Source organism: Achroia grisella, unplaced genomic scaffold, assembly GCF_030625045.1.
Source record: "Achroia grisella isolate CSIRO2021 unplaced genomic scaffold, CSIRO_AGI_Agris_v1 utg660, whole genome shotgun sequence".
NCBI classification, from domain to species: domain Eukaryota; kingdom Metazoa; phylum Arthropoda; class Insecta; order Lepidoptera; family Pyralidae; genus Achroia; species Achroia grisella.
The window spans coordinates 5649219-5669214 of record NW_026712984.1 but is presented as its reverse complement, the minus strand read 5'-3'; the positions used below and the strand labels follow the sequence as shown (position 1 = coordinate 5669214).

Sequence of the window (19996 nt, the reverse complement as noted above, 5' to 3'; positions counted from 1 at the left end):
AAATAAGGCGGTGTGTTAAACCACTAGACTACCGTGTCCGTCGAATAGGAATCATCAAAATCAGCTTACAATTTGCAAATATACGTTATTTACAAGTTGTAAGTTACGCGCAGTTAGTTGTAAGTTGTAACTATTAAAAGGCCAATTTAAAAAATATCTCTTTTTAAAATATACTTTGTATTAGATTTTTTTTACTGGATTTTGGCGGTAATATTTGACAAGTTGCTCACCGACTCCAAATATCCCACTCATGCATAAACGAAATATCTCCTTTGGAAAGTATCTCTACCCCGAAGGAGATAAAAACCATCGCTCCTAAGAATATCCTTCAATTCTTGTCCCTGACGGGTCTAGGTAGCGAACTCTGAAAAAGGGCGAGCACAATAGATCTATGCAGGTCGCAGTGCAGGTAGAACGATAGCCCAAAATCCTAAATATATTTTTTTTATTAAATATTCTGGGTTATCGTTTTTTTACAGTTATATATTGTTTTATTGTTAATCCTCAGTAGGTACATAACAACAGAAATAGTTAACCAAACAGCGATTGCCCGGAGCAATGAGAGGGTATTACAGCCACAACCCAGAGGGGTTGTGTATTAAATTGCGTCGAGCTGCCTCCATCAGACCCTATTTGTCGCAAAATATTATCTTCCTGGGAAGTAATATAATTTTCATCGAGAATCTTAATTCAGAGTCACATATTAAAGACCTAGATGTTTTAAATTATATATTACTACCTTTACCTACCTACTTCAGCTACCCACCCCGGCTTCGCACGGGTGTACATACATTATACATATAGAACTTCCTCTTAAATCACTCTATTTATTAAAAAACCGCTTTAAAATCCGTTGCGTAGTTTTAAATATTTCAGCATACATAGGGACGGACAGACAACGACAGCGACTTTGTTTTATACTATGTAATGACTAGTAGACCCGGCCACGCGTTCTGTAGATAAGGCATAAAATAATATTGCGACTATAAATTGAGATGGAAGCTATCCTATAAGCTGGATCAAATTGCACACAATGTGCAAATCAAATTTCTTCAAATCAAATGTTCAGTAGTTTAGGGAGTTTGTGCAAATCAAATGTTCAGTAGTTTAGGGAGTTTGTACAAATCAAATGTTCAGTAGTTTAGGGAGTTTGTGCAAATCAAATGTTCAGTAGTTTAGGGAGTTTGTGCAAATCAAATGTTCAGTAGTTTAGGGAGTTTGTGCAAATCAAATGTTCAGTAGTTTAGGGAGTTTGTGCAAATCAAATGTTCAGTAGTTTAGGGAGTTTGTGCAAATCAAATGTTCAGTAGTTTAGGGAGTTTGTGCAAATCAAATATTCAGTAGTTTAGGGAGTTTGTGCAAATCAAATGTTCAGTAGTTTAGGGAGTTTGTGCAAATCAAATGTTCAGTAGTTTAGGGAGTTTGTGCAAATCAAATGTTCAGTAGTTTAGGGAGTCCATCGCGGTCAAACGTGACGTAATTTATATATCCCATCAAAAACATAAATGTGAAATGATAGCAGAGTTTAATATTATGATATATTCCTTGATTGTTGACTTCTACGACAAAAGAGATGAGATCTAAATGGGTGCCAAGTTCAATGGTCTGTCCTGAAATGTCTTTATAACAATATAAAATATCATTTCTTCTTATAACTTAGGATAATATACTGTAGCCTAAGGTCTAACTTGGCTAGTTTTCATATACGAAATATATAATGTTCGAACAGACAGCCGAAACGACTTCGTTTTATACTATGTAAATATAATACTTAACCAACTCCTTCCGATCGATCCCCCGTCCAATTCAAATGAGGATCGAAATTACGACGGCCTGAGCCGAGGTTCGAACCCCTAGCGGTGACCTCAGACTAAATTCGTATCCGTCAGGCGGAAGTTCGCCTTCAGCCGCTCGAAAAGTCCTTCCGCGGGTTTGGAGTGCCATCTGCACTCGCCCCTATCGTTCGGTGAAGCTGTAAGCCAGCGGCCGCAAACATCATTACCGCAGTCCGAAAAAAAACTTAACCAGCGCTCATAACATGATCGTAAAATCCACAAGAATGCTAGTACAAGAATAGAGTCTTGCTTGTTAATCATTCCTCCCTTCAAAAAGAGGAGTGTTATAAATATTACATCTGTGTATCTTTATGTCTATGTGTTTGTCTATGTCATCGTAACTCTTAAACGAATGAATAGATTCTGATGCGGATTTTATTGCTCGAAAGCGGTCATGGTCGAAATGGTTCCTGACTATACTTTAAAATTCAGAAATCATTTATTCATGTAGGACAGTTTGGCCGCTTATGAACGTATTTTTTTTACATTATATTTTTAATTTTTTCCCTACCGTCCAGTTCAGTATATAGATCCAATTGAGAAGAACTGACAAAAAACTCAATTCAATTTCTTTTTTTTAAGTCAGATTATTTACAATGTATACGTCATTAAATAAAAATCCCGTGCATGAACAACTATTGCCATGCACGCTCGTCATTCAAGTAATCGTTTAGTGTGTAATAGGCTTTGCTCAGTAAATATGATTTAATAGATGTTTTGAATTTATTTAAGGGTAATTCCAAATTATCCTTTGGTATTGTAGTTTTTTTTTTTATTTTATTCGAAGGTAGTATGTTTTTAATAATTATTTTTATTTTAATGTTATTAAATATTTGTGCAGGTACACGTTGCCATCAGAGAATGCCAATAAAAACAACAGGTTAGGTATATGTCGCCAGGTGTTTAATTTGACTAATCTATTAATAACTTTACTAGAATTTTATGTGAATATTTACATAATGACTAATAAAAATCCTTGGACAATTCACACAGCGCCATCTAGTCCCAAGTTAAACACAATGTGTTATGGGTACTGAACAACTGATACAAATACTTATTTAGTACCGTGCGCAGTATTGAACCCGCGACCATAGGAAGTAAAGCGGTGTGCTATACCGCTAGACCACCGAGTCCGTCTATATTGTATACTAGATTTTGCCCGCGGCTTCATCGGCGTTAATTTATCCCCTTAGGGGTGGAATTTATCAAAATCCTTTCTTAGGGGATGCCTACGTCATAGTAGCTTTATGCATGCAAAGTCTCATCCCAATCGGTTTAAAATTGACAAAGTTTCATACAAACTTTCATCACCTATTTTATCCCCTTGGGGGTAGAATTAATCAAAATCCTTTTATCAAATTAGAACTGACTGTTTTAAAAAAGTAAAACGGCTTGAAATACTTCAATAATTGTGATTCACTGTTTTAATAATTAAATTTTTTATTATAATATCGATTTTCTGATGGATTTATTAGGACCTCGCCTTCCACCTCGTGTTGTATAACCATTATAATGCACTTATATCGTAACTATTTTGCTCGCGTCTTCGCTCGCGTTAATTTATCCCCTTAGGGATGGAATTTATCAAAATCCTTTCTTAGGGGATGCCTACGTCATAGTAGCTTTATGCATGCAATATCTCAGCCCGATCGGTTTAAAATTGACAAAGTTTCATACAAACTTTCATCCCCTTGGGGGTAGAATTAATCAAAATCCTTTCTTAGCGGAAGCCTACGTCATAACATCTACCTGCATGCCAAATTTCAGCCCGATCCGTCCAGTGGTTTGGGCTGTGTGTTGATAGATCACTGTCAGTCATCTTTGAGTTATATATATTTAGATATTTAGATTACTAATCTTACTAAAGCTACTTATAAACACAAAGCATTTAAATTGGTATCGCACTTATAAGACTTAAATAACAATTTCACGATCGCGCTATCCGCAACTAAAATACCATCCTGATCAACTGGATGAATGGCAGTCCTCCCCGTGCTTATTTTCACAAACTTTTTCCCACACACAACCACATTGTGGAATCAACTTCCAACAATGATTTTTCCGAATCGATACAATATATAAACCTTCATGAAAAGAGCTTATTCCTTCTTAAAAGGTCGGCTCGTACTTGTAATTGCGTGTTGGGAATGCTCATGGGCGGTGGTAATCATTTACCACCAGGTGGGCACAAGATCCTTTGTTCCCTATGCTATGGAAAATCTATATATATAAATAAAATTGGAGTGTCTGTTTGTAATATTGAAGTAACCGTTTTTTACTACCTGCATATGAATATATTTACGGTACATACACCAAAATAACATTTTTTACAATTTTTGTCTGTCTGTTTGTTCCGGCTAATCTCTGAAATGGCTGGACCGATTTTGACGGGACTTTTTTTGGCAGGTAGATGATGTAATAAGGAGTAACTTAGGCTACTTTTATTTTAGAAAAATAACGTTAAATTCCACGCGGACGAAGTTGCGGGAACAGCTAGTAATTGCATAAAAAAAGCTTGGTAAGTTTCACACAAAAATTGTTTTGCTTTATTTTGTTTAATCCGGTACTATCAGCTAGAGATTCCACATGTTAAAAAAATATTCGAAATAAATTCATGCAAACGGTTATATACTAACAAATATATCGTTCCGAAAACGCCATTGAAAGGTCACTAAAAAATATTCCTAATAAAGCAAGACTGCTTACTAAATAAGAGAGCGTCTCTCTCTGGTTTAGTAAGCAGCCTTGCTTTCTTAGCATTCACTGACCAGGAATCGGGTACATCGTGTGACAGAAAGGGAAAGAGCAGTACTCGGGACTTGTAACCCGCGTGTAGGTTTAAGACACTCCTTTGCCTACGTACGTCGACAGTAGTCAACACTCAATTTCACGATCGTGTTTCTCTCCCAGCCCAGCCAAATTTGGTAGGAGCATGGTAGTACAACTTATATACACGTACTAGTATAGAACTTCTGCAGATCTATCTTATATTAAACAAAACGCATTAGATTATTAATTTTCTTTTTTTAATATTAACTACATACTTGTACATATGTACATATTCCGATTCGAGTTAACAATGAATACACTGGCATCGAAGATATTTAAACCTGAAGTAGTTTAATATTATTTGTGATTTATTTATACTAAACGTAAGCACTGAGCAAATAAACTAGTTACATAAATGCTTTGAATAAAAAGTCCAATAACAATAAATTACAAACAGCTTTATTCTTTATTGATCAGATTAAAACGTAGTGATTATTTGCTCAATGGTCCAGTTGTTTTTACAGATAACTCTATACAATAATTTAGGTGCTCTATGGACTGTGTAAAACAATGGTCTATTGGAAATAAAAACAAAGCTGTTCGAAATTTAAAAGCTCACGCATTTCGTATCTAGGTCGGGGCGCGCGCGTCACGCTCTGGCTGACGTCACGCCGCTTGCCGTGACGTCAGTGCCCCTCCTCCAGCCACGCCCGCCCTCGTCTGTAGGCATAGATAGGATTGTCAGATACGGTAGATTCGTGTACAAAGCAATATATAATCCATACTGAGCTATATATTTGACTAAACACGGTCGGAAGTTGTTTGTAGAAAGTTTACCATTATCTAGTTGATCCTCGGAAATATTATATACGTATGTACGTATATGATATTTCCAAGGATTGTCAAAAACAGGGAAAATGTGACGCATATGACATTATATGCGTGACATTTTCCCTGTTTTTGACAATGGAAACGATGACCTATGACTAGTACCAGAGATATATATAATAGATAAGTTTAACATCAATTATTTACCACCAGAGAGACGGACAGACAGCGACAGCGACTTTGTTTTATACTATGTGATGATGATGAAACATGCGTGTTATAGTGTAGAACAAACCGAGAAATACAAAGATTTGTAAAGCAACGGTTCGAAGCCCTTTTGTTATCTATTTTATTCCTTATGTTGTCCCTGATTTTGATAAATTTAACCCCTTTGCGGATGAAATAAGGGATGATGGAGGATGTAAATGTATTAGTTTGAACCTATTAGTACCTAATGGAACGAATAAATTAAGACGAACAATATAATTTTTAGTTCTATAGGCTACTTTTATTTTAGAAAAATAAAGTAAACTTCCACGCGGATGAAGTCGCGAGAACACCTAGTAAGATTATAAACTGTAAAATATATATTTTAGGTATGATTAATACAACAGGATTCAATCAACAGAAATGCGGAGTAATTTATCGGCAGTCCCGATATTTAATGGGTCGACATTCAATCGATATTAAGTCTGGGAACATTCCGTTGTTCGGGTCGGGCTGTTTCTCATCTCTGTAGATATAATAATAAATTCAGACCAATTCACACAGTGCGATCTATACTATGTGCACTGTAGCATGGTGCGGACAGTCGCCTGTATCTGTAGACATTCTGGTTGTGTTAAATTTAAGGTACTACAGTTATTAATGATTTAATATATTATCAACTAGCTGTACCCGCGACTAAGTCACCGTGGAATCTAACTTAATTTTTCTAAAATAAAATTAGTCTAAGTTACTTGTTTTACATCAGTGTTCGTAACCCAAACAGACCAGTCTCCACAAACAGCACCCGTTCATGAGTATGACGTATGAGCCAGCCATTATTGCACTCAACCATATTAGAGGGAGCACATTGACTCGCCCCACCACGCCGCCACAAGTTTGAACTTTATAACATATGCAATGATTGCACTCTAATTCGTAAAGTTTTGTACTTTTTATGTAGTCCCCGAGGTAGTCTTTGTAAGTCAGTCTACGTAGGTACACCAGTCTCAGCTATTTCAGCTTGCTTTGTAAATTATTTCGGTTGTAAGGTGCAATTAGTGTAGAATACACGGCATGACATCAATCCTCTGACATGACAACGCATGAGTAGTATCACGGGTGTCACATGATAACTTGATGTAGTGCTAATCATATATATAGGTGTGGTTACAGCTTACCTTTTACCATCGCACCGCTCGCTATGGACAGGAAATTCATCCCCATACGCTGGAACGTAAGTGGACAGTGCGGTTTCAGAGGAACTTCCTCCCGCGTACATTTAGATTGTGGTTCAAGATTCAAGATTCTTTAATTGTAAAACATGCGTGATTACATAAGGAGATGATATACATATAGAAGGAATTTGCCCGACATGTTTAGCCTATATGGAATACAATATACTTAAATGCTACAAAAAAATATTACATTTAAATGTTAAACAATAATAAAAACGAATGATGTCATAATAATACAAAAACTACAAGTTAAGTATATGCACAATAATATAAAACTAATATAACATTTCGTCAAATTTATCATCTAAAAAATGTGATATGAACTAACTGCCGAGGTTTTCTCAAGAGACTACTGCATGGAGTTTTTCATATATTATAGGTTTCTTAAGGGTCACTGCTGGTGTTTCAGGGTCCATAGGTAACCGTTAACCATTACATGGGTCGTATACTTGTTTGACTCCGTCTTTATATATAAATATTACTTGTCACGTTGTTTGTCCGCGATGGACTCTTAAACTACTGCACCGATTGCAAATTTGATTTGCACATCGTGTGCAATTTGATCTTGAAAGATAGGATAGCTTACATCTCAGTTTATAGTCGCAATATTATTTTATTCACAAACCTTAGCCACAGCAAATCGTGGCCGGACCTACTAGTCGTAGTATAAAAAACAACCTTCAGGTGAGCCGTAAGCTTATTTGCAATTCCATAAAGCAAAATAAATAAACAAACAACAAAATTAATCATAACAAACCATATTTCATAACCAATACCCTAACGCAAACATCCTAAATATTGCTAAGTAAACCACCTAGGTGCTTTAGCACATCCTTTATTCACCCCCACACCCATCCCAACACCCCATCACGCCTGACACCCCAAACAGGGTTGGCCTGGTACGATAGGGAGAGACGTCAGCTTAACTTTATTTGGCCAGACGAATGAATTTTAGCATCACTTTATGCATTAGAATAAGGTAGTTTAATAATATTTTCGGTTTCAGAAGCAATACGGTTTTTAACAGACTGCAAAGAAGGTGGTTCGGAATTGAGCTTTATTTTTTAACGTTTAAGACTGCATTGAATAATCTTACTTCTCATATAGGGACAGGCATTTTTTTTATTGTTAACTAGCTGTACTCGCGATTTCGTCCGCGTGGAATTTAACTTTAATTTTCTAAAATAAAAGTAGCCTATTTACTCCTTATTATATCAGCTACCTGCCGAAAAAAGTCCCGTCAAAATCGGTCTAGCCATTTCAGAGGTTAGCCGGAACAAACAGACAGACAAAAATTGTAAAAAATGTTATTTTGGTGTATGTACCGTATTTATATTCATATGCATGTAGTAAAAAATTGTTATTTCAATATTATAAGCAGACACTCCAATTTTATTTATATGTATGGATTACGTATATTACTTTTTTAAATATTTTTAGTGTAGGTACAATAATTTGAGGTGTAGTCATTATTTAACCCCTAGATTTATTTCAATTAAAGTGCCCACCGGTGCCCACCACGGTCTAGACTATCTGTGTACCAAATTTAATTTAAATCGGTTCAGTAGTTTTGGCGTGAAAGCGAGACCGACAGAGTTACTTTCGCATTTATAATTAGTAAGAATAAGGATTTACGTTGACACATGCCAGCCGTTCTTTTTACATTTTTGTTAATAAAATCTCCTCAACGTCCTCGCGCACAGTAATTCGCTGTGAAGTTTCAAAATGTACCTTGTTGTTTCTATAATGTTTCGCAAGACAAAGTTACGAAGCAGCAAGTTGCCGCTGAAATTATATTAACTTAGTAGCTATTCCCGCGACTTCGTTCGCGTGGAATTTAACTTTATTTTTCTAAAATAAAAGTAGCCTAAGTTACTCCTTATTACATCAGCTACCTGCCAATAAAAGTCCCGTCAAAATCCGTCCAGCCATTTCAGAGATTAGCCGGAACAAACAGACAGACAGACAGACAAAAATTGTGAAAAATGTTATTTTGGTGTATATACCGTATTTATATTCATATGCATGTAGTAAGCGATTATTTCAATATTACAAACAGATACTCCAATTTTATTTATATGTATAAATGATGACGTATTTCGTAGAAGCTCCTACGTCGTAGACAGACCGCCTACGACCTGTAGCTTCTGCTACGAATGTCTACGATTACGTAATATGACTCTTATTTAACCTTCAATGCATAGTTTTCGAGGAGGTTCTGCATAACTGAGGGTCACGGGTTCAAATAGTTATTATTAACCGACTTCACAAATGTTAAAGTTATCAATACCGCTGAAGGATTATGTATGTTACGAAATATTGACTACTTACTGTTACACGCGACTTTGTTCGCGTGATTTTTTTTATTAAAATAATAATTGTAATATAATAATATTTGCCTAAGTAGTAGTCTCGGCTCTACACGTACAACGGCCCTACTGAAAGGCTTATTGTGGTAAACAGAGTCTAATTTACACTACATTACATTACACCTATATCACCCAGTAAGCTTATTACTAATATTATAATCGCTAAATTTTGTGAATATGGATGGATGTTTGTTACTCTTTCACGCAAAAACTACTAAATATTTTGATGAAACTTTACAGTAATATAGCTTATGCAGCAGAATAACACATTGGCTATATTTTTTATTGATTATTAACGCAAGTGAATCCGCGGACATAGCTAGTTAATATTATAAAGGCAAAAGTTTGTGAATATGGATGGATGTTTGTTAGTCTTTCACGCAAAAACTACTGAATGAATTTTGATGAAACTTTAGAGTAATATAGTTCATATATCAGAACAGGCTATAAATTTCACGCGGGTGAAACCGCAGCAACAGGTAGTGGAACATATTAATATAGTGTAGATCAAATTGTTGCGCGCGCAGGTCCCCCTCTTACCGAGTCACGAAGCCGTCGGTGGACGCGAGCGCCGAGCAAGCACCGCAGCCGGCGCACCACCTGCTCGAGCCGACGCCCTCCATCAAGGACAAGAAGCCGCTCAAGGGGCCCAGACCCGTTGGATCCAGCGTCTCCGGTAAGGGAACCATCTTCTTCTTTTGTTCAATTGGCAACTAAATGCACTTATCTCAGAATGTAGCTACGACTTTTGCATTAGGTCGCATTTTTTAGATCTTCTTGAAGAATGCATTAAAATCAAATCAAATCAAAATATCTTTATTCATGTAGGTCTCTCCATTTCCATCTATCCACGTTCAATTTGGTACATAAAATAAAATTAACTATTTTTTTTTTCGAGTAAACACCTTTTTAGCTTTTTTTAATTTTAATTTATATTTGTTTTTCTTAACAATCGTTTTCTTTAAATTTTTTATTAAATATTCCACCTCCGATTGATCCTTCGTCCAATTCAAATGGGGATCGAAATTACGGCAGCCTGAGCCGAAGTTCGACCTCCTAGCGGTGCCCACAGATTAAAATCGTATCCGTCAGGTGGGAGTTGGCCTTCAGCCGCTGCTAAGTCCTTTCGCAGGTTTGGAGTGCCATCTGCACTCGCTCCCTATCGTCCGGTGAAGCTGTAATGGTCAGCTGCAGCCAAAAGCATTAGTGTAGTCCAAAAAAAAAGATAAATTCATGGCGTCATGTAACTTCCTGTCCTTTCATCATAATGCCCAATTTACACTCAGCCCGAGTGGGCAGGGAAGTGAGCAGCGCGAGAGTGTAAACACGAGTGGAAACAGTTCCCATACCATTAGCGCTGCCACTCGCGCTGCCCAGCGCTACCTCGATTGGCGGTTTTTCATGCGCGAGTCAAAGTACTGGCAGCGCGAGGGGCAGCGTGTTTTTACATTCAGCCCTCTCGCTCAGTTGTCGCCCGGCAATATTTCCGGCAGCGCGAGTGGCAGGCGAAGCGGCTGAATGGAAACATAGCATACTACCGCTTCAATATACTTATTTATAGATGTTTTTCTCATGGTATTCTCAGCTGATGGACAATGGATAATATCTGTCTTTCCCATCTAGGATTAACATTTGTGAATACAGGCAGCCCTCGTACTTGCGGCATGTTATGTTCTCGAAATATGGGACGTAAATCGCGACAATGCTTGAGGAATAACGTCAAAACATTGTTCGACGTACCTTGAAACGAGGTAAGTCGAGCACTGCCTGTATATTATTAGAGAAATCTCCGACAATGGTCGCTAGTTATATATGTATATGTATTTATTATATATGCCTTAACTGAAACGTCTTCCATTTCAATATTTCAAAAGCAATACGCAAAACAGACCGCCCCAATTTCTTAGGTCCCTCCGTCCATTTGTCATTTGTTGACAAGAATTATTCATTGTTGAGTGAAATCTAGGGTCTAGCGTCACCGCCATCTTTGCTTTGATTCTGATATATATTATATATATAATAAATGCGAAAGTGTGTTTGTTTGTTACCTTTTAACGAGTAGACGGCTGAACGGATCTTAACGTCGACTTCGGTGGTCGAGCGGGATAGTACACACAACTTTACTTCCGATGGTCGCGGGTCCGATTCCTCGCACGGTGCAAACATTTGTATGGTTGTTTGTATCGGACTGGATGTTCTCTATGTATGTTATCCATTTACAAAAAAACCTCTAAGTATTTATATCAGTAGTCTAGTACCCATAATATAAGCTCTGCTTAAAGTAGGACTAGATGGCGCTGTGTTAATTGTCCAGGGTTATTTATTTATTAATATAGTTTAAGAGAATTGCAATTGGAGACGCCATCTATTGATAATGAATGAAACCATGATAAAATCCAGCAATGGTATTTCCGATACGATATTGAAATCTTTTAGAAAAGAACTCTTAAATCTTAAAAGGCCGGCAACGCACTTGCAATTCCCCTGGTGTTGAGGGCAGCGGTAATCATTTGTCAGGATATTTTATCATTACACAGTATAAAATAAAATCGGTGTCGCTGTCTGTCCCTATGTATGCGTAAATCTTTAAAACTACGCAAGGGCTTTGAATAGAGTGATTCAAGAGGAAGGTTTATATATATATAAAACATGTACACCCGTGCGAAGCCGAAGCGAGAAACTAGTTAGGCTATATTAAAAATATATTTTACTAGCTGTACCCGCGACTTCATGTGCATGTTATAGTGACCTTGACCAAATAAAGAAAAATATTCTATAATATAACCCAAAAAGGCAAAGTTTCATCGTTATAGCTTCAAAAATGATGATACTTCCATACAACCCTTCATCTCCCCTTTCAACCCCTTAAAACCCTTTTTCTTTATTAATAATCAATCTATAGCCCAAAAAATCATTTTTAAAGGTTTTAAAAATTACAATACTTCCATACAAATTTTCATCTACAGTTTCAACCCGCTACAACCCATTTTTCGCATTAAAACAGTAGCCTATATCCTTTCTCAGTGAGTCCTTCCGTGAGTGAATCCTTCTCTAGATAATAGTTTTGGCGTGAAAGCGAGACATACTGACAGACAGTTTCTTTCGCATTTATAATATCAGTAAGTATAAGGATTAGGGAATTAATTAATGCGAATCTGGTACTCGTATAATGGTGGCGTGGAGAGTTTGGGCCCATGCCCATGGAATCTGCAAGCTAAATTGTTGGACAAGTATTTCAACGGGGCTCATCGAGATTACGTGTGACCCGAGAGCTGGTAGTCACTTTGCCCAGAGGTTGAGTATGGCAACGCTGCCAGTATCTTGGGTACGCTGCCTCGATGTGCCTTGTTGGATTACAAAGATATGCTTTTGCAATAGCATATGCTGGTAGTCACTCTATTCTCCCAAATTTGAATTTAAAAATGATACTTGATTATTGTAAACATGTACAAAATTTATTTGAAAAAAATACGAATGGAGTTTTTTGTCAGTTCTCATCTCGAAATCATTAAGAACTGACGGTAGATTTGACATATCATAAGTCTGTAATAGACCTACATGAATAAAGATATTATGAATGCCTATATTAATGTGTGTGTGGAACTATTTAAAAAATAACCCTTTTGCTCAGCTTTCTTTAGACTATATTTCATAATGTATTCTACGAAAATTTTGTCCCAATTATCCAAAGAGTTACTTATCTAAAAAAACTTTGATATATTTTTGAATTTAATTCCATTTGCATGTTCAGATTCCATCTCGCTGTCGTCTCCGGTGGCGTGCGCGTCCCCTCGCGAAGATGTTGAGGGTCCACCTATGCCAGCCAACGTGGCCACACTGCCAGATGAACACCGGTCGTATCTACTCGGTCGGCTGCCCAGCCAGCGAGCCAGGAGACGGCGAGCTATGATTATCTACGTCTGTGCCGCTGACTCACAAGGTAACTTTAAAACATCATCTTTTTATTTATTTATTTATTAGCGTATAAGTGACTTCATCCGAGAGCAATTTAACTTTACTTTTCTAAAATTAAAGTAGGCTAAATTACTCTTTATTACATCAGCTACCTGCTAATAAAAGGCGCGTCAAAATAGGTCCAGCCGTTTCAGAGATTAGCCGAAACAAATAGACAGACAAAAATTGTAAAAAATGTTATTTTGGTGTTGCACCGTATTTATATTCATATGCATGTAATAAGAAACGGTTATTTCAATATTACACACAAACACTCCAATTTTATTTATTTGTATATATACGTGATGCAATCTTTAACTATAGAACCTCAATAATGTTCAAACTTGTGTGACTACTTGTATGACAATGAGGCGGCCTTATAGTTGAAAGCAACATTTTACTTAAGGATGCGGATTTTAATATAATCATGACTTATTTTTCAGATTGCTGTGCGGAAAAAGGCGCGCTTCAGTGCGGCGCCGCAGCACGTTTGCGGGTCCGGGCTAGGCGGCGCGGCTGGAGAATACACGTCGCTGATTTACACTGGAGATCACCACTCGAGCAGCAGCGAGACCATCGCTTCCCCGTGCTCTGTATAGCGGAGCTTGCTCGTAAGTTATTCGTTTTTTAGATAGCCTCAATGTCGCCTGCATCGAGTCACCATAGCCTCGATGTAGGCGGTAAGCACTCGAACAAAAGCGACTGTTGACCATCTACCAGGGATGTTATGAATATGAAATTTCGGATATAGGAATGATTTTAATACCGGATACGGATGCGGATATGAAATTATTTCAGAATATCCGGATAATTTTCGGAAAAAAAAGTTTCGGATAATTTTCAGAAAAATATTTCGGATAATTTCGGTTACGGATATTATTTTTTTAACGAATTTCAAAAATCAAATACAAATAGCTAATAAAATGGTGTCTCAATTAGGCTTCGTCCCTATCCGATATTATCGGACACTTTTATTTCGGATTCGGTTACGGTTATCCGATATTTTTTCATAACGGATATCCGATAGTTTCGGTTATGGTTACGGAGGTCCCTAACGTCACTGCTTTCTACCTCTCATATCTGAATGAATCGAAGACTACCATAATACTACAATAATAAAATATAAAATGTAATGTTAGTTTATACTGTACTTAATTTGTAATAAATTTACCAACTTAAATCTCGTTACAGGTCAGTCGGAGCTCGGTGCAGTAGTGCCCATCCTGTTTCTGAACTCCGGATTAGGGACGCCACTTCTGCCCCACACCCTGGAATGCGCGGACTTCAAAGCGGCTCTCGAAGCCGCTGAAGATGAAAATGACAAGTCACTTTTGAATAAATGGTACGTAGAATTGTAGTAACTCACTGCATTAGAAAAGGAACAAAATACGCCTTCCACATTTCAGCTCGGAAGACGTCTGCTGAACAAAGGCCTCGCCCAAGGATCTTCACGACAATCGATCCTGCGCTGCTCGCATCCAAGGCCTTCCAGCGATTTTAACCAGACGGCCATTACGACTAACATTACGCGAAATGCATTGATTTAAACTGTAATACTAATTTAGATGAAATTAATAATGATTTCTATAGAACTTGAAGATGATAAACTAAATTCCGAACTGAAAAACTATCGTTTAAATGAATAAGGAATTTTCCAAATCAGTTTAAGTGACGTAACATTACGAGACTTATAGCAATCTTATATATAAAATTCTCGTGTCACAGTTTTCGTTCCCATACTCCTCCGAAACGGCTTGACCGATTCTCATAAGATTTTGTAAGCGTATTGAGTAGGTCTGAGAATCGGCCAACATCTATTTTTCATCCCACTAAATGTTAGGGGTAGTCCACCCCTAATTTTTTTTTTATTTTAAGGCAAAACTTTTGCCGGGACAGCTAGTACTTTTATCAAAATAGCAACGTTGTTTAGAACCCTTCTGTTTCTTCTAAAGTCCCAATAAACTACTTTCATATGATGAAAACTGATAACGAAAAAACGGTACTAAAATGTAACATAGTCAAATTTCTTAACGAGTACAACAAGAGTACCTATACTCTTGTAGATTATGTGTGTGGTATAAAATTAATTACTATAATGACTTACGCGATTTTGGTATTAACCCGGTTAACAATATATATTAACTTCCAGGTATAGTTTAGATGCTAGTACAACTCCACCGTGTTATCGGCTGGTGAGGGGTGCTCCAGCGAGATGGCGCCGCGAGATGGCCAAGACTCTGAACGTCCTCGTCAGGACTCTGCCGCAGGAGGCTTGCGATGCATATCTCACTACTGTAGTAGAACAGGTTAGTTGAAACCTTCTATGAACTCATGAAATACTGGTACAAATATCACTCCTAGAAGTACGGATGTTGAAAGTGGTAAGTTATTTTATAATAATAATAAGTAGTGCTCGCCTAGTCGTCGAAATTCGACCATTATTTAAAATAGAACACACGTATAGTACTGAACTGTGTATATTCCTTAATAAGAATATTCTCCCATGACCTTTCTTTTTCGTACTACTCTATTAGTCGCAGCTGGCCTTTACAGCTTCGCCGGACGATAGGGGGCGAGTGCAGATGATACTCCAAACCCACGGACGGACTTATGGAACAGCTGAAGGTCAACTCCCGCCTAAAGGATACGATTTTAGCCTGAGGGCACCGCTAGGTCTTCAAACATCTGACCAGGCCGAAAGAATTGGAGGTGCTCAAAATAAATAAAATAAACAAAAACCCTTGGATAATTAACACAGACAGACACACTGTGTTATGGATACTAGACAACTGATTTAGATGCTTAGACTTATTTTTTTGTAAATACATACATAATATACATAGAAAACATTTAGACCGATACAAATAATCATACTCATGAATACAAATGTTTGTGCCGTGCGAGGATCGAACCTGCGACCATCGGAAGTAAAGCGGTTTTGCTGTATGAAAAGAATTACGCCTAGAAGTATGTACATAAACTTTAACGGTACGTGTACACAGGAGGTGCAGCACAGCGTGCTGCTGAGCGTGGAGGCGGCGCGGCGCTGCGTGTGGGTGTGCCGCGCGGGCTCCGGCGCGGGCTCGGGCTCCGACGCCGCCCCCGACGCCGCCGACGCCTCCGCCGCGCACCACCACGAGCTGCAGCGCCGCCTCAACAACCTGCAGAAGGACCTCAAGGTACCACGCACTACGGTTGTTTGACACAGTTACCTACATCCTTTACCATTGCTTCGCTCGCCATCGACAGTGAATTCATCCCCACACGCTGGATCTCAAACAGTGCGGTTTTTGAGTAGCTTCCTTAGATGGGGGAATGAACTATCTACCGAGGTTTTCTCACGAGACTACAGCATTTTTTGGGTTTTATAGAAAGATATATTGAGGTTTCTTAAGGGTCGGCAACGTGCACGTAACAAACTTAGTGTTTCACGTCGTCACGACTTCCGTAGGCTACGGTACCATTTACCATCAGATGAGCCGTATGCTTATTTGCCACCTACGTAGTATAAAAGAAATCTAAAAGTATCAAACCATGTTATATAAGACTTCAAGTTTCCGATATATAAAGCAGCTATAAAACACGCGTGAAATAGTGCAAGTTATATTCTATAATCATATTAGCCAATATTTTTTATCAAATTAGAACTGACTGTTTTAAAAAAGTAAAACGGCTTGAAATACTTCAATAATTGTGATTCACTGTTTTAATAATTAAATTTTTTATTATAATATCGATTTTCTGATGGATTTATTAGGGCCTCGCCTTCCACCTCGTGTGGTATAACCATTATAATGCACTTATAGAGTAACTAGCTTTTGCTCGCGGGTTCGCTCGCGTTAATTTATCCCTTTAGAGATGGAATTTATCAAAATAGCTTTATGCATGCAATATCTCAGCCCGATCGGTTTAAAATTGACAAAGTTTCATACAAACTTTCATCCCCTTGGGGGTAGAATTAAAATCCTTTCTTAACGGATGCCTACGTCATACATCTACCTGCTTGCCAAATTTCAGCCCGATCCGTCCAGTGGTTTAGGCTGTGCGTTGATAGAACACTATGTCAGTCACCTTTGAGTTGTATATATATATATATATATATATCGTAATATACTATTTAGTAAATGGTTTCTCTTATAGCTGCACCTTAGCGAGAGGAACATAATACGTGCGAGTATCCGCGGCCGGTCAGCGCCCGGCGGCGAGGACGAGTACACTGAGGGCGTGCGGTCAGCACTCGGAGAGCGGCTCGACGCGCTGCTCGACGCACTCATAGCGGACAACGATGTCCCGGCTGGATACAACGGCATACCCACCAGGTGCATATCAAGTGTATTGGAAACACGACACAGGGCGAGCTGTACCCTCAGTCTAAAGTCATATCATACAGGCAAAAGTTGCCCTCCAGTCGCTCCATTAGTCTTTCCGCGTATTTTTCAAATCGAATTCAAATTCAAAATATCTTTATTCATGTAGGTCTATTACAGACTCTTATGATATGTCAAATCTACAGACAGTTCGGAATGATTTCGAAATGAGAGGAACTGACAAAAAAGTCAGCTCGTATTTTTTTTTATGTTGTACATATTTACAATAATACTATTTCATTTAAATTCAAATTTGGGAGAATAGAGTGACCTCCAGCATATGCTATATAAAAAAATCAGAAAATCATAAAATCTAATCAGTGTTCGCAACCTGAACAGACCAGTCCCCACAAACAGCACCCGTTCACGAGTATGACGGATGAGCCAGCCATCATTGCACTCAACCATATTAGAGGGAGCACATCGACCCGGCCCACCACGCCGCCACAAGTTTGAACTTTATAGCGAACATGACTGTTTCAAGTTACTCCACTACGTCATTTATATTATTTACAGCATAAACTGTACCAATCACAGTTTTCAATGTGATATAAAATATATTCTTTGTAAAAAAAGCTTATTATAAAATTGAATTATTTATAAATGATAATAATGTTTTTGTTGAAAATATCTAACTTAAAATTCATAGCGCTGAGAATGTTATCTGATTGAACAGAGATTAATTGCGTAGCGGTTTCTATGTTGATTGTCGCATGCCTAATCCTTGTTGTTAATTAAATATAATTAAATCAGTATTTATTTAAAAGAGCAACACACAAGTTTCTTTCTTATTCGTCTTGTGATGAATCTGCATCCCGAACAAGCGGTAGGATCAAAACTTATTCAAAAGTGCTTATATTAAGTTTATTTGAATAAAAATCATTTGTATTCTATTTTATTCTATTCTGATATCAACCTGACTCTGGGACCGCTCTGGTATAGGGTTGCGGAAGACAAAGCTCAATGGAGAGAGCTGCAGGAGACCTTTGCTAAAAGGCACACTGAGTTGCGGGACATTTTGTAAACCATAATGTACCACAACCTCGGGGAAAAAGGCTTTATTATTATTATTATAAGGGTTGTTTTTCTGGAGCAAATTATTATTTTGAGCATATTTACATTTCAGTTTGTTCGATGAAATCAACGAGCACCTATCGTTTTGTCAGAAAGCAGCGCAATGCACTTCCAACAGAGAGATTACACTGAACGAGCTCAAAACGTGAGTCCATTTGTCATTAGGGAATCTTTAATAAAAAATATAGGTACTTTTTTATTACATTTTATAGGATATGAATAGAAAATATATAAAGGATGTTTATAACGTGGTAGATACATGACGGGAGACAGCAACGTGCCGCTGGCGCTGATCGGGGGCGCGGGCTGCGGGAAGGCCACGCTGGTGGCGCGCGCGGCCAGCCTCGCGCCCGCCTGCCAGCAGGACCTCGCGCTCATCATCAGGTCAGTAGGGTACAACGTGGTACATACGTGTCGGGGCGCGGGCTGCGGGAAGGCCACGCTGGTGGCGCGCGCGGCCAGCCTCGCGCCCGCCTGCCAGCAGGACCTCGCGCTCATCATCAGGTCAGTAGGGTACAACGTGGTACATACGTGACGGGGGCGCGGGCTGCGGGAAGGCCACGCTGGTGGCGCGCGCGGCCAGCCTCGCGCCCGCCTGCCAGCAGGACCTCGCGCTCATCATCAGGTCAGTAGGGTACAACGTGGTACATACGTGACGGGGGCGCGGGCTGCGGGAAGGCCACGCTGGTGGCGCGCGCGGCCAGCCTCGCGCCCGCCTGCCAGCAGGACCTCGCGCTCATCATCAGGTCAGTAGGGTACAACGTGGTACATACGTGACGGGGGCGCGGGCTGCGGGAAGGCCACGCTGGTGGCGCGCGCGGCCAGCCTCGCGCCCGCCTGCCAGCAGGACCTCGCGCTCATCATCAGGTCAGTAGGGTACAACGTGGTACATACGTGACGGGGGCGCGGGCTGCGGGAAGGCCACGCTGGTGGCGCGCGCGGCCAGCCTCGCGCCCGCCTGCCAGCAGGACCTCGCGCTCATCATCAGGTCAGTAGGGTACAACGTGGTACATACGTGACGGGGGCGCGGGCTGCGGGAAGGCCACGCTGGTGGCGCGCGCGGCCAGCCTCGCGCCCGCCTGCCAGCAGGACCTCGCGCTCATCATCAGGTCAGTAGGGTACAACGTGGTACATACGTGACGGGGGCGCGGGCTGCGGGAAGGCCACGCTGGTGGCGCGCGCGGCCAGCCTCGCGCCCGCCTGCCAGCAGGACCTCGCGCTCATCATCAGGTCAGTAGGGTACAACGTGGTACATACGTGACGGGGGCGCGGGCTGCGGGAAGGCCACGCTGGTGGCGCGCGCGGCCAGCCTCGCGCCCGCCTGCCAGCAGGACCTCGCGCTCATCATCAGGTCAGTA

The 19996-nt window shown here is 39.5% G+C and overlaps 1 protein-coding gene across 1 annotated transcript in view; it reads left to right on the top strand.

Moving 5' to 3' along the window:
* The window catches only part of LOC131849694 (uncharacterized), a 58626-nt gene that overhangs the window by 26615 nt on the left and 12015 nt on the right, over window positions 1–19996 (top strand). Inside the window, exons 2-10 of the mRNA XM_059199806.1 lie at window positions 9771–9919; window positions 12995–13183; window positions 13641–13808; window positions 14389–14539; window positions 15347–15503; window positions 16200–16376; window positions 17338–17516; window positions 18691–18783; window positions 18894–19142. Of these exons, the coding sequence (XP_059055789.1) occupies window positions 9771–9919; window positions 12995–13183; window positions 13641–13808; window positions 14389–14539; window positions 15347–15503; window positions 16200–16376; window positions 17338–17516; window positions 18691–18783; window positions 18894–19142 (1512 nt within the window). The remainder of the gene's footprint in view (window positions 1–9770; window positions 9920–12994; window positions 13184–13640; window positions 13809–14388; window positions 14540–15346; window positions 15504–16199; window positions 16377–17337; window positions 17517–18690; window positions 18784–18893; window positions 19143–19996) is intronic.